The sequence below is a fragment of the Drosophila suzukii genome, chromosome 2L, assembly GCF_043229965.1.
Source record: "Drosophila suzukii chromosome 2L, CBGP_Dsuzu_IsoJpt1.0, whole genome shotgun sequence".
Taxonomy (NCBI): Eukaryota; Metazoa; Arthropoda; class Insecta; order Diptera; family Drosophilidae; genus Drosophila; species Drosophila suzukii.
This window is the reverse complement of record NC_092080.1, coordinates 11,966,041-11,980,305: the sequence shown is the minus strand read 5'-3', so window position 1 is coordinate 11,980,305 and position 14,265 is coordinate 11,966,041. Positions and strand designations below refer to the sequence as shown.

General features: G+C 37.1%; 4 protein-coding genes across 6 annotated transcripts; 3 read left to right on the top strand and 1 right to left on the bottom strand.

Annotated features, from left to right (window-relative positions):
- The first annotated feature begins 245 nt into the window (after positions 1-245).
- On the top strand, positions 246-2,324 carry LOC108021343 (uncharacterized). Its single transcript, XM_017090022.4, has 3 exons — positions 246-551; positions 1,139-1,277; positions 1,342-2,324. The coding sequence occupies exons 1-3, from the start codon at positions 402-404 to the stop codon at positions 2,220-2,222; spliced, it is 1,170 nt and encodes a 389-aa protein (XP_016945511.3). The 5' UTR covers positions 246-401; the 3' UTR covers positions 2,223-2,324.
- A 643-nt stretch (positions 2,325-2,967) lies between these two features.
- On the top strand, positions 2,968-4,448 carry LOC108021341 (uncharacterized). Its single transcript, XM_017090018.4, has 3 exons — positions 2,968-3,383; positions 3,439-3,713; positions 3,772-4,448. The coding sequence occupies exons 1-3, from the start codon at positions 3,032-3,034 to the stop codon at positions 4,423-4,425; spliced, it is 1,281 nt and encodes a 426-aa protein (XP_016945507.3). The 5' UTR covers positions 2,968-3,031; the 3' UTR covers positions 4,426-4,448.
- Positions 4,449-4,788: 340 nt separating this feature from the next.
- Positions 4,789-6,310, top strand: LOC108021342 (uncharacterized). Of its 3 annotated transcripts, XM_070995923.1 has the most exons (5): positions 4,838-4,875; positions 4,946-5,008; positions 5,062-5,168; positions 5,223-5,491; positions 5,561-6,310. In XM_070995923.1, the coding sequence occupies exons 1-5, from the start codon at positions 4,853-4,855 to the stop codon at positions 6,221-6,223; spliced, it is 1,125 nt and encodes a 374-aa protein (XP_070852024.1). In that variant the 5' UTR covers positions 4,838-4,852; the 3' UTR covers positions 6,224-6,310. The 3 variants fall into 3 exon arrangements, with proteins under 3 accessions (XP_016945509.3, XP_070852022.1, XP_070852024.1); XM_070995921.1 differs by having other exon boundaries at positions 4,817-4,875; positions 4,946-5,168; XM_017090020.4 differs by having other exon boundaries at positions 4,789-5,168.
- On the bottom strand, positions 6,291-13,694 carry tadr (torn and diminished rhabdomeres). The gene is made up of 9 exons (XM_017090017.4): positions 13,365-13,694; positions 10,983-11,128; positions 10,728-10,922; positions 9,898-9,989; positions 9,696-9,833; positions 8,749-8,903; positions 7,826-8,492; positions 7,221-7,319; positions 6,291-7,152 (listed from the first exon to the last, which is right to left on the bottom strand). Exons 1-9 carry the CDS (start codon positions 13,376-13,378, stop codon positions 6,601-6,603), a joined length of 2,058 nt encoding a protein of 685 aa, XP_016945506.3. The 5' UTR covers positions 13,379-13,694; the 3' UTR covers positions 6,291-6,600.
- Between the last annotated feature and the right edge of the window lie 571 nt (positions 13,695-14,265).

The following is a 14,265-nucleotide window of genomic DNA, read 5'->3' as shown; positions in this document are numbered from 1 at the left end:
GCAAAAATATAAAAACTAATTTAAAAATTATAACATTATGTTTTTTGTAATTATTTCCTCATTGCCTATCTCCACAATGCCAGAGTCTGTATCAAGAACAAAGCCGAAAGCTAAATCTTATCACTATACATATCTGAACAATAATATTAGTTATACTACTGCAGTTATTTGCTTGCAGCTGTTCATTCAAAAGATGTAATAGTGTGAAAAAGATTCACGGAAAATAAAAACCGAACTAAGTTCTATTTTTGCTCAGTTGTGCACGGCCAACTGTAGCTATAGTTGGCTGAGTGGAAAGTGTCGGAAAAGTTGCTCAGCCCAATCTAGAAATCTAGAAAATAGAGAGTGAGAGTAAGATCGAACGTATACGTAATACGCCCACCTGACGTATACGCAACATAATGCTTTGCCGTAGTGAGTGCGAGAAAATACTGCAAAATGCGCAAAATAGTGCCGGAAAAGCAAAACTATTGGACTATCATTTGGTTAGAGATCTCAGTGCCATCGGTTACCTGGGGGATTACTATTCACTGACTCTAAGGTATTGCTATGTAAGTATTCTATGGACTTTACTAAAATGGTATTATCTTAATGGTTTATCTCTTGATCAAAGATACAATGTTATAAAATGGAAGCGTGTGACCATAATAAATGATAGTGCAAGATTAGGGTTCCTAATGGGATATTTTGGGCACTTTAGGAAACATTTTTTGTTAGCCCTTTAATCAAAGGATAAATAATTTGCTTTTATTTGTGAAAAAAGTAATTTAATTAAAATTTTACAATAACTAACATGACTCTTTTAAGTGCTTTTAGTGTTATATCTTCTGGTTTAAATAAAATAAAAAATGCAATAAAAAATAGTTTAGTCAATATTTTTTTTGTTGATCAATAAATAGGAAAAGAGAATCTTATGTATACAAACACTTTTAGATTTCTTATCAATTTATTATTGATTGCTTGAATGCTACAGTATAAAGTGCATAGTATTTATTTGTCAGCATTTAATCAATTAGTTTGGAAGTGATTAATTGGTGAAATCAAAAGTTAGCCGCTGTCAGTTACAACTAGAAGAATATAATGCAAATTTTTCACAGCATAGCAACCCGAAATTGTTTATTTTGTGGCCTACTTTTAGGAGGATGATGAAGTCGTAAGGGAAATTCAATTTTTTGTGAAAGCTATGCCCCAGCAAAGTGCGGAACTGGCTAAAGAGGAAATTTTTCAAAAGGAGTCCTGGCTTTACGAGAATCTTATCAAACAAATGCAAAAATGTAGTAAGTAAGAAAATTTTATAAAAACAGGAAATAAAACTGAGTAACAATATAAATACGTCTATAGGCAAAATAAAATGGAGCGCTGATTGTTTCTACACTCGAAACGATTTAATAGTTCTGGAGGACATTAAACTGAAAGGTTTCAAATCAGCTGGTTCTGCAAAATTTAATGAGGTTTTCATGGAACAATTGATAAAATCAATGGCAGCATTTCATGCAGCTGGTTTGGTCTATGAACATCAAAATAAAATCAACATAGGTCAGGCCTATGGAGATCATTTGATAGAGATCACTGTAGCCCCGGAAATAGCCTGGTTCACCACAGGGCTCTCGGCTGTCCTGGCTGCTGTTCGAAGTCTACCGCAATATCAGAAAAATAGGGAACTATCATTTATAGACAACAAACTTATGACAATAATGGAGGGAATATATGAGCAGGCTGCTCCATCGAAAAAGTACAGGAATGTCCTTTGCCATCGCGACCTTTGGGCAGGTAATATTTTCTTTCCTCCGGAAAAGACTGGTCCCGCTTTGCTAATTGATTTTCAGACCTGTCGCTACACTCCCCCAGCACTAGACCTAAATTTTTGTCTTTACATGAACTTGAGTTTAAGGAAGCGAAAGCAAATGGAAAGAAAGTGCATTGATTTGTACCACAAATATTTAGTGCAGAATCTTTCGGACTTTGATCTCAAGGAACTAGCTATTTCCAAAACAGAACTGATTGAATCATACGAAGAATTCCGTTTATTTGGAGTGGTCTACAGAGCTGTGGCAGCTACGGTCGTAAAAGTTCCCACTGAATTTGTTACAAATGATTTCAAGTATGTGGATCGCAGCAAGGTGATCCTCTCTTATATGAAAACGAATGAAGAGTTTAGGACCTACATGGAGGAGTGTTGTGTGGATGTCATGGAAATGGCCTTGTCTAGGGCAAACATGTGAGGAAATCTTGGTTCGTCGGACTGTCGATAAGGAAGACTTCTATAGGACGATAAGAAGTGATTGTAAATCAAACAAAACAAACAATAGATTCCTCCAAACGAACCTTAAATGCTCTTTTATTTTCCGTAGGTACGAATAATAATGCAACAATAAGTACGTTCAAATATTAGGGAAAACCTTGTATTAAAAGAAAATGTTGTATAATTAATAGGAAATATTTATGTTCCCTTGTACTTAATTTTACAAGTATTTTTTTACAGCATTTTAACAGCGAATTAAAAATAAAGAACTTTTTCTTCTTCATGTCAAGTTATTTATACCCCAATATTATAGAATATATCCTCTAATAATAATAATCAAAGAGTATAAATACATAGAATGCATAAGAAATTTTAAATTTAGTGTCTTTAAAAAATGTATTTTCAAAGGAGAGGTTTCAGAGGAGTAAATACAATAAAAATTAAGTCAATCGGATAACTACAGGAACTTTTTAAAATTTGTCGTTCTTTCTACAAACTTTAAAATTTCTAACTACAAAATTATTTACCTTATTTACCGAATAGTATACGTAAATCAAGTTTCAGAACTATAAAAAATGTAATAAAATGTTTTTGGCGAAATCCGTTTGTAAAAGAACGCCAATAAACGAAATCTTAAAGTAGAACAAGCTTTTAGACAAAACAGGTATGCTCCCGCGCTCTCTATGAAGATTCATACTCTTTGGTATAATATTCAATACCAACTGAAAATGAAAACAGTTTAAAATCAACAGCCGTAGAGTCGTGATAGTGATACTGGATTAATAAAAAATGAGCAACGATCAATATAACCCAGTTCTAGCGCGAAAGAATCGGACGGATTTGTTTAGTACAGAAGAGTGTAAAGAGATACTAGCAAATTTATTAACCGATAAGAACAAGCATGGGCACTTAGTAAATTTTGATGTAGTTCCAGCCACAGAACATGTGGGATTTCTTGGTGAATACTTTCACTTGTACCTCCGATATCAGTTGGAGAATCAGAAAGACGTACAAACTTCTCGACTGTTTGTCAAGTCGGTGATCTTCCAAAATGCTAATATGGAATTTTATATGGAGAAAATGGGCCTTATTAAGAAGGAGAGTAAGCTGTACGAATTGCTGAACGATCTAAAAAAATTTTGTAAGTTTGAATTTTTAGTGTGCTGTTTAATATCATTATATTTGAGTTATAACAGCTCCCCATGTTTGGTGTGCCAAGTGCTATTTCACCCGCAAAGATCTGTTTGTAATGCAAAATGTGGAGGACATGGGCTATGTGGCCCTACCTTCAGGAACTCGCTTTCTAAGTGAGAATCAGTTGGGACCCATTTTAAAATCTTTGGCCACTTTGCACGCCAGTAGTATTGCCTACGAGAAACAGGAGGGGAAATCCATAGGAGTGGAGTTTAGAGAGGTGCTTTATGAAGTCTCTGTTCATCCTGATGTTGATTGGTATACTACGGGCTTAAGAGTAAGTAAAAACTTTTTAGAGAATAATCTTTCATGTCTTATGCATTGCATTTATTCAGGCTGTCCTGGCAGTGGCTGCCACCCATCCGGATGTCTTAAATGATGCCGAAGCCCAAGAGTTTATAGCATCCCAGTTGCCAAGATATCTGGACAGGGTTTACTATATGGTTAATCCATCACCAATTCATAGGAACGTCTTTGCCCACCGAGACGCGTGGGGTGCGAATGTCTTTTATCACCGGTGGCAGCCCCAGGAGAAAAGATCTGTTCTGGTGGACTTTCAACTATGTCGCTATTCCCCACCAGCCATAGACTTTCACCTGGTCAGTTATTTAAATTTGGAACCTTCAAGGCGAAAAAAGATAATTGAGAGTCTGACTCAAACATATTACAACGCATTGGCTGAGGAGATGCGAGAAATGGGTATTGATCCCAACCAGGAACAACTTAGTAAACAAGAATTCGAGCAATCTCTGAAAGACTTTGCTTTATTTGGAGCGATATACAATTGCTTGGCGGCAACTATTCTCCGTTTACCTGATAATTACTTGAAAAACCTAAAGGATGAACGCCCCAAGGATTTTCATCGATTTTGCAATGTGGACCGCACAAAAGATGTTCTCCGTTTGATGAAAGTTCATCCCGAGTTTGCTGATTATATGTACGAATGTGTGGGGGATTTGCTGGCCCTGACATATCATAAACAAAACTGATTAAACGACATTGTAGCACCTCACTATCTTTTTCTGTCCCCCTGGTAACACTCGGGATCCTATCAGTTTGGGGTGTGCTCTCTGTTTACCGATTCTTCTCTCAGGGGACTATCTTATCGCTTAAGCTTGATGGGGATTGTTAGTTACTTTTTTGGGGTATCTTCACTTTTATATGGATTTGTTGTATAGATAATATTCTTATTAATTGGTCTAATATAAAAGAATTTGTAGATTAATAAAGGCACTATGATATCTTGGAAGATATGAATAAAAGTAGATACCTATCTAATTCTTTATCTCTTAAGATTATTTTGATATCTCAACTGACAAAATCTTATAAAAGACATGTTCTTGGGTAGCTTCTCGAGCTGTTTTATTTGGGTTCTGGAAACGAAGCGGATAACATCATTCATTTAATTCTTCAACAATGGATCTACTAAGTCCAGAGGAGTATGTGCTTATAGCCCAGAGAACGCTTCCAGAAATCGACAAGACCCATCTCATAGTACTAAATTCTCAGCTGGATGCAGGTTCCAATGATCTTATGGGATACATGGGCGAGTACTATAAATTGCACTTGGAGGTAGAAGACATAGAGGAAAAGAAAAAGCATTTCCTAAAATATTTTATCAAAAGTTTGCCCCGCAAAAATGAGCCACAAAGAGAAGAATGCGAACGCAAGGGAGTTTTTCATAAGGAATCAGCCGTCTACACTCATATATTACCCAACATTCAAAAATATGGTAAGAAAAGTTAAATTTTTTTGATTTTTTTAATTTAATATACAATTTGTTCAGCCACAAAGAAGCTCTTTCCAAAATGCTACTACAGTCGGAATGACATTTTAGTTCTAGAAGATCTCACTCAGAACTATAGACACCTCAATGCTAAAGAAAGCTATATGTTAGATCATTATAAACTGGTTCTGGAACACTTATCTGAATTACATGCTGCAAGTATTGCTTGGGAAGAAAAGGAAAATTTAAATATTTACAAAAAATACAAAGATGTGCTTATTGAATTGCATTTGGATGCGAATAATTCTTGGTACATAACTGGACTTAAGGTTGGTAAAGAGAATGGCTAAAAAGTAAAGTTTGTTATAATATAATAATTTCCTTTTTTAATTCTGTAGGCCATTGTATTTTTAGCAGCCCGTCATCCGCAATATCAAACAAGTAAAGCTCAACAATTTATTAAAGATAAGCTTTACAACTTACTAACCAAAGCTGAAAAATTGGTTGAACCCTCACAGACTATTAGGAATGTACTATGTCATCGTGATGCCTGGGATCGTAATATCTTATATCATTTTGAGAAGAATTCTTCAGTTTTACCCGATGCCTGTTGCATTGTAGACTTTCAGATCGCCAAGTACTGTTCTCCTACCTTAGATGTTTTGTTCCTACTTTACATTGTTGCCTCTGTTGAAGTCAGAAAGGAGATATATGATGAGTGCCTTGAGCACTATTATAAATGCCTGGAATCCCATCTTGATCGCATGGAATTGGAAAAAAGTCTGATAACCCGAGAGATCTTTCTAAAAGAATGTCAAAGAACTCGATTAGCAGCACTACTTATTTGGGCTCTCACCGAGCCTCAGACCAAAATGTCGCCTAGTATTTCGAATAGATTGCGATCCGAAGAGCCAGAGAAGTTTGACTATTATCTCAATGTCGATCGGAGTGAAATGTTACTAAGGGTAATGGACATTCAACCAGGTTATGAGGAGATTATCATGTCGCCCATCAGGGAACTAGTAGATTATCTCATGGAGAATGAGAATTTATACGCCTAGAAAGCTTTTCTGTTATCTGTAGATAAATTTATACTTCAGTAAACCGTTCTCTTGAATAAAAATTCCGTTTACTTTCATTTTGAAAAATTGAATTTTATTTGGAACCTATTTGTAGAGAGAGTCGCCTAGCTATAGTTACATAAATACATGGGTAAATTTCGACAAACAATTTAGCTAGCTAGAAAATTTCAGGCATATGTGGCTCGAAGCTAGATCATCCTGGAGATCTGCATAGCAAGTAAATGGTTTCCTAAATAGATTTCAAAGGCGGCAAGCTAATCAGTCCAGCAATCCTCGTCGTCCTCCTCGTCGAAGTCACGCACATTGAAGTCCTCGTGGAACAGGTCCTCGCCCTCCTCCTCCGAGGACTCCGACTGTCATCTGTGGCCATTGACGCGCTGTGGCAGCCCGACCACGCCCACTCCCTTGGGCGGTCTGGGTATCCGGATGCTGGTAGATGGACCAGCCAAGTTCGCCACCGATCCCGATGCTGATCCCGCACTGCTTTTTCCAGAGACACTTGGTATCAACTGGGCATTCAGTATGGTCGTGTGCTCGAAGCAATTGCAACAGTATTTATCGCATCTGACCACCATTATCAGTCCGGCCATTAACCAAATTAGCAATCCCGGCCAGGAATGTATGGCACATCCACTGAAAAGGATCACACCCATCAGCAGCGACATTCCACAGATCACGGGACTCACGTTGATCACACTGCCCGTATATTTGGGTATAAATCCCATCATTATAGTGACAATCAGGACTCCAATTCCACCTGTCAAAGCTGCCGGTGCCCAGTGCATCATCAGACCGGCAATGCACAGGGCTATACCCAATCCAATCACCACAAGGGCGAACATGGTCACGCGCCAGGAGCTCACTGTAGGCACTCGCACACTGCGCTCCAAAGGACCTGCTGTGGTTACCTGAAATTTTTGGAATAAAAATGATTCTAGAAGTAAATATAATAAAGCTATTTGTGACTGGTTCTCACCTTGATCTTCTCACGATACTCATCCACAATGGCATCAATGTCCGTTGAGGTGTCCGAATCGCTCTTGTCGAACTTATCTGGGTACTCAAAGTCAGATGGCTAAGAAAGAGAATCATTTAAAAATTTTATGAATAATTATTATATTCAAATAAATATATTATTCATTTTTAAATATAATTAGGTATATTTTTAACAGCCTGTAAGTAATGCAAAAAATATGTTAAACACTTCCTAAAACATGGAATAGACTAATTACACTAATTCTTAGAGGGTGTTTAACTAAACTAAAATATAATTTTTAAATGCTTCTAAGTAATGCAAAAGAAGATAAAAAACTTTATTGCCAAATTCTAAAGAAACTGGATTTACTCTTTTAAATATTTAATAACCGAAATGATTTCCGTATTTGATATTATAAAGTTCAATGGTTAGTCAATAGATTAGTTGAACTATTAGACTTGTGCTTGTAACAGTTGTAAAGACTTCACAAAATTTGATACTTCACTCAGTTAAATGGTGTGATTAAATTATTTATTAGTGAAATCTTTCAAAATACTTTTCCCTTATCATAATAAATTTTTAATAAATCCCCCTGCTACACTTACCGGAGGCTCCCCATCGGACAGAATGGTGGACTCCACATCTCTGCCCTCCCGTTGAGGACAAGGCGAAGTAGGTTCGCCCAGGAGTAGCCACTCCTTCTCCAGCTCCTGCTTATTTCTGGGCTTTGTCTTAGGTTTCTTGAGGCCACCGTGCTTGTGCAGACCAATCTTCCAAAGACTCCTCTTCAAGCGACTCGAACTGGAAGTTGTTGCACTGCTGTAACTGCTACTCTTGGCAATCGGTGCTGTGGACAGACGACTATACGACAGAGAAGACTCGCTGCTGGGCGCCATGAATTTGGGTCTGTAGGGGACATACAGGAGGTAGAAGGCCCGCAGGAATACCCCACCCATGTGGCCAGCTGCTAGTGTATAACTAAGATGCTGCAATGGACAGGCAAAGGCCAACATGGCGCACATGCTGCCGGCAATGAAAACGGCCAGCACGGGATTTCCACTCTCCGAGCTCTCGTAACTGATCTGTTTGGACAGTATCCTCCACTCCGAGGTGGCCAAACGCACCACAATGCCATAAAGTTCCGGAAAAAGTTCCAGAAATGCCGCCGAACTTGTTAGGAGCAACATGCAAGCCGAGGCGGGCACCAACTTATGGAAGCCACTTTCATCTAGGATGTTGAACAAAGGCACAGCCACATAGTCTTCATGGGTTCTGCAATAAAATAAATTGATCAATTATAATAAAAATATAATTAGTTATAATAATATTATTATTAAAATAATAAAGAATTAATTGCATAAATTCTGCCTTTCAGAAATCCTTATTATATAAACAAGGGTTTCTGAAAGCCAACACAACTAATGTTGAAAACTTATTATAAAATCTCAACATAAAATGTATTTCACAGAACTGTATACGAGTAAATAAATTTGTTTCATGTCAGTGATTATCTCATTATCAAACTTACTTGTAGTGCACCACTGTGGAGAGACAAATGGCTGTCAGCAGCAGCGAAGTGCTGACCAATCCGGTGATTAAGGTCGCCGTGAATCGACCACTTCGATGTTGTTGGGGCCAATCGCTGGGGAAGGAGTACGTGAGCAGGGCTGTGGCCAGGAAGACCTGCAGGTGGTGGTTAGAACCAGTTATTAGCCGGATAATACCTCAAATGGTAGCTAAGCTAATAACAGACGTTCCCTTAGTCTACAATGTTGTTCACCCCATACAAAACTGTTATATTCCCTAAGACAAGGTTTTATAATTCGTGTTTAAAGGTGATTACTTATATGAAAATTATATCTTCAATTGACTTTAAAGACCTTTTTACCATACGTTACTTAAATTAAATTGTGTTACTAAAAAAAAAATATTAAAGTATCATTTTAAGGGAACAACTTTAAAGGATTACGACAGAAATTCAAAAGTATCTAAAAAAAAGTTATCTTAAAAATGTACAGTTTCTAGTACTGCATACATTTTGTCTTATAATGTAACAAATTTAAAGATCTATAAATAAACTGTTTAAGATATAAAAATGATTTTTTTAGAAAAGATTTTAAATGGGATTTTAAGAGTATTACAAGATGCGGTTTCATGAGAACCCACGTTTCTTCCGAGTTTTTGCTGTCTGACTGGTGGCTTTCCACCGAGGAATGCCGGAGAAAAGGGCTCAAAAAAACAAAAACGAAACGCGGCAGAACGTGTCATAATCAAAAGCCCGTATCCTGTGCCTTCAGCCGCAGTCACGCAATTGTTCCCAGTCACGACAGCGAAAATCGATGGGAGTCGGCAAACAAAAAAAGGGAAACCCGCTAAACAAAAAACAAAAACTCAGACTGGCACAGTGCACTGACCCAATAACGAAGTTCCAGATGGTAGATGGGGGATTGGGATACTACGGCTACGACCACTTACACTGCTAATGCCATCGGGCTGGAAGTAGTTCTCCGCAGACCAGGCCAACATGTCGCCCCTCCACCAGCCGACGGCGCTTAGGATGGCATTCAAGCCGAACATTCCGAGTGTCAGGATGAGGCTGAAGGCTCTCGAGTGCTGTGAATACGTTAATGCAATGAGAGTGGGTGTCTAGATTTGGACTTGGACGAGGAGTACCCACCTCCAGGCCCAGCATGAACATCCCAGTGACGAGGAAGACAACGGAGACGCCCAGAACATCCGGCCAAGGCTCATTTGCGGGTGCATTGCGGCCTGAAAGTAGGCAACGTTTTATTTTCCACTCAGCCAACACAGTTCGCGCCAAAATATTGAGTATACGTATGTATAGATTAAAAAAAGTATTAAAAAGTATTAAATTAAAACCTGGCATAAAATCATATTTTAAGTAATATAAATAGGATTGGCTTTAAAAGCATGCAAGTATTTTTTTTAGTTTTTTGTTTTAGGCCACTATTTAACTATTTTTAGCTTTTGTTAATGAAGTTTTTTTTACTTTTATTTTGTCAGTTATAATTTTAGCAACTACAAAGACCTGGTCCATTACTGAAATAGTACAATTGCTTTGCATTATATTTATACATTTACTAAAAATATATTTTTGTTAGTATTAGTTTTGTAAATTTTACTATCATCTTAAATAAGTAAATTAATAAATATTTAGTGATATCCTAAGTAACAAATTGTTTTATTATAAAAGAAGACAAATAAATTACTTAAAATACTTAAGATTATAATGCATCTACCATCTTAATTCTCTTTTTATATCAATCGCTTTGTAGACCTAACAGAAAAATTAGATTTGTTATTTAACCTTTATTTATTTTGTACCTTGTTTACAAATGGTTATCTATCTATTCTATGTTATAGTTAGCATAGCGTTATATTTAAATTGTATTATTTGCGAAAATTTACTTAATTAATTTTAAATAAATTTTAATTGTAGAGCATTTTAGCTTACTTTTATTGGCTTAGGACCCAGTTTCCACTCACCCAATATGAGGATCCTGGCCAGACCCCCGGTCATGGCATCCAAACAGGCACTGAGGGTCCTGGCCAGGGCAGCACAGGCACACATGGCGGCCAGAGCATCTAACCAGGTGGCCAAAAACAAACAGCCAAAGTCAAACTTATTCGTGGCCCTCACATACGGCATTTGCAGGCTGCGTAGACTTGTTTTGCAACGTGCTGTAATAATGTATCATAGTTTGGAATATTTATGGATTATATATACCATCCGATTCTCACCCGCCAGAGTGCCATAGATGGTGGCCAAAAGGACGGCGAACAGCAGGCTCGGGGCGGATGCTTCATTGTAGACAATCAGATACGAGATTACCGAGGTTCCCAGGGCCAAACGGGCGCCACTCCCACTGCAAAGGACGTCCAGCAGGCTGCAAGGATAATATAAAGGACGAAATAGGGGAAAATTAAATTGAAATGGCTTGGAGAAACTTCCCTAATGAATATAAAATTGTGGAAATTAGGCTGCGTAATTTTCTTGCCCTTATTGTAGCTTCGGTATCGCAGTTTAAATAAATGTTAGTGGTTTTTTTTTTGGTAATTTTACATGGGCGTCTCTTAATGAGCTTTTTATTCTGAAGTTTACTCAAACACTTATAACTGACTTTATTGCCCGCTTACTTTGAAATTAACACTAAAATCTTTTCCGGGAACAAAGAATTATTACTAGATCAAAGTTTACAGTACTCGTGTATCTTTTATTAGTGCTATAAAAACAAAATGTAGACAGCTCTTGAGGAAAAAATAAAAAAGTTCCATTAAATTTTATATAGTGATTTTAAGGCCAAAGTGCAGTTGCCTGCATAACCAAATCGACGTGATGACTCTGTCACCTTCATCAGGAAATGACTTTTGTGGTTAGACACCCATACAATCACAGAGAATGAAGGGTCCTCACGACCTCAACTGTAACCACAACCACATGTACGAATACACGGACAGGTAGGACATGCAAATTTTTTGCCTGGTAATTTTTTGGCGCCAAGAGGACGATGCGATGATCTACATATCAAAAAAATATTCATGTCATGAAATTCTCCAGAGATTTAAATAGTATTTGTTAATCTTTAAAAATTGTATATTGAATAATTTGTTCATCTAGGCATTTTTTTCATCACATTTTATGTTAAACACACTAGTATTTTTCCGTAAAATATTTATATTTGATGAAATAACACTTAAATATTTTTGCACAGATGCGATTGCGATGAATTATACAAAGAATGAGCATTACAATTTAGACATTTCACTAATTTCTCTTGAGATTGTAAAACCAGTTAATAATCTTTCATAAGTATGTTGTGACACATTTCATAAATTTATATTTTAGTTTGTAGATCTAAAAATTCTGCGCAGAACTTAAAAAAAAACACTTTTATTGAAAACACTTTTTTGACTAATATTTATATTTGATTACAAAATACTTGAATATTTTTTCCCGTGTAAAAAGAAAGAGGGAAAGTGGTAAGAGGAGACTGCGACTGTTTGTTCTGTGTGGCTATGCCCAGCTTTCGGATGCCATGAGTCATTCGGGAATATCCTCTTACGCCATTGAAATTGAAGCTCCCACAGCAAGCCATCCATTTTCCCACTTTCTCTGGCCAATTTCCTTTTGATTGTAATTATGTGTACTTTTCGTGCATATTTTAAGCAACTCGATTATCCTAATTACATGACTAGCTGCTGGTGGGATCCCAGACTTCTGATTTTTGGCTATGATTGGGAGGTAATAATAGGGGGTGTCAACTTTGGAAGCACTACGACCTCCCTAGTCTTTCACCCATCTAAGTCTATTTTTAGTCCCGACTAGTGCAAACGCTTGCGAAAGTTAATAAATAAATAAATAACACAGTACGTCGCCTCAATTTGCTGTCTTTTTTTTTGTTGTCTTTGCATGTGTGGGATTTGAGTTAGCAAAACGCGTGGCTAACAAGCTAAAATAAGAGAAAAAGTGGAACAAGTTTGTTATGTTGAAAGGGGGAAACCCCTATGCATATAACTTTTGTTACAGTCATGATATGATGAAATAATTATAATAAAAGAATACTGGTTAAATTCCCGGAACCATCAAAACTTAATTAAGAATAGTTAAATAAACTTGTTTGTGAAAATCAGTTATAAATATTTTTATAAATTAAAAATCCTAAGATATTCCTAAGCAACCTAGACAGCAAACTCAAATCTATAACCTGAAACCATTACAATACATTTTCTAATTTTTTAATGCAAGTAAACTGTAATTTAACATTTAATTTAATTAGTTTTTAAGTGCCTTCATTGGTTCCTGAAACTAAGAAACCTCAGTCCAAGCATATCAAGTATACGCACTGTATTGGCCAAGACAAAATAAGTGTGGTAAAGCCAGTCAGTGTGACGCCGCCAGAAGAGAAACAAAAAAAGAAAGCATTTCCCAGACAGAAGACAACAGCAAAACAAGAAAGAGGAGAACCAGAACTAGGAAGAAAACCCACACACGTTGCAATCAAAAATCAATTTATTGATTACACGACAAATATCAGTCATAACAACTATCTGATATGGTCGAAACGGCTGTCTGGTATATGCCAAATGTATCTATGATATGAATGAATATGGCTAGAATCCTACCTGCCACTCGACATGGTCGTTATTGTTGTTGTTATTCCTGTAGATATCGCTTTTGTGGGTTTCCCTTGGCTGGCAAATGGCCAGTTTCAAAATGTGATTTGTTGCTCGTTTTGTGGCACAACTTGGCCAACAGTGGCAGGCATTTTTGGCTCTCTCACTTTAATTTTATAATTCTATTCAGATACTTTGACACTTGAGCTTTGGCCTTTAATTAGCCAAGTCGTTCGAAAGGTAACTTCTGCTCCTTGACACGTAACCTGGGAAAATAAATGTGAAAATTCGAAGGTAACGCGTAACCGTTCGCTTAAATTGGCCGCAATCCACTGACTGCTCACTTGAAGCTTTTCCTTTGCCATCCGGAGGAGCTTTCACCCGATTCTGACGCACAGCTGTCCACCGGATTCGGAATGGGATTACGATTCGGATTCCGATTTCGATTCTGATTCGGAAAGAAAACTGTCCTGCGCATTGGGCATTGTTTACGTTTACAGTTGGTTGGCCTGTCTTCTGCTCTTTGGTGGGAAAATGTGTGGAAAAGTGGGTTGGGTGGGGTGGAAAATCCAGAGGGTCATTGCTTTTGATGCTCCTCAAGTGTTCCCCAAGTGCCATCTCTTTGCATACTTAATGCATTTTATTACTGCATTGGCTGCACTTTCGTTTCCCCACGAGGGGACTTTAATTACCTTTATTTTAAGTCATGATTTTGAGTTCCAATAAAAGGAACAAAGCAATTATCAAATGATAAATGTGGCGCCTGTTTTATTTTAACAATAACCTTTTGCAACAATATATATGTTTGTTTAACTGAGCAAAGCTAGAAAATCTGGTTATTAGTTTTCTAAATTAACTGTCTAAAAAACTTGTTTATAATTTTATTTTGAACATCTCTTCTCTTATGTTT

Coding starts and splice junctions, on each gene's coding strand:
- LOC108021343 (XM_017090022.4), top strand. CDS start 402: ATGCTTTGCCGTAGTGAGTGCGAGAAAATACTGCAAAATGCGCAAAAT. Junction 552..1,138: donor TGACTCTAAGGTATTGCTAT/GTAAGTATTCTA, acceptor GCCTACTTTTAG/GAGGATGATGAAGTCGTAAG. Junction 1,278..1,341: donor CAAACAAATGCAAAAATGTA/GTAAGTAAGAAA, acceptor ATACGTCTATAG/GCAAAATAAAATGGAGCGCT.
- LOC108021342 (XM_017090020.4), top strand. CDS start 4,853: ATGGATCTACTAAGTCCAGAGGAGTATGTGCTTATAGCCCAGAGAACG. Junction 5,169..5,222: donor ACCCAACATTCAAAAATATG/GTAAGAAAAGTT, acceptor CAATTTGTTCAG/CCACAAAGAAGCTCTTTCCA. Junction 5,492..5,560: donor GGTACATAACTGGACTTAAG/GTTGGTAAAGAG, acceptor TTAATTCTGTAG/GCCATTGTATTTTTAGCAGC.
- LOC108021341 (XM_017090018.4), top strand. CDS start 3,032: ATGAGCAACGATCAATATAACCCAGTTCTAGCGCGAAAGAATCGGACG. Junction 3,384..3,438: donor GAACGATCTAAAAAAATTTT/GTAAGTTTGAAT, acceptor GAGTTATAACAG/CTCCCCATGTTTGGTGTGCC. Junction 3,714..3,771: donor GGTATACTACGGGCTTAAGA/GTAAGTAAAAAC, acceptor GCATTTATTCAG/GCTGTCCTGGCAGTGGCTGC.
- tadr (XM_017090017.4), bottom strand. Junction 10,923..10,982: donor CATCTATGGCACTCTGGCGG/GTGAGAATCGGA, acceptor ACATTATTACAG/CACGTTGCAAAACAAGTCTA. Junction 9,990..10,727: donor GGCCAGGATCCTCATATTGG/GTGAGTGGAAAC, acceptor GCCTACTTTCAG/GCCGCAATGCACCCGCAAAT.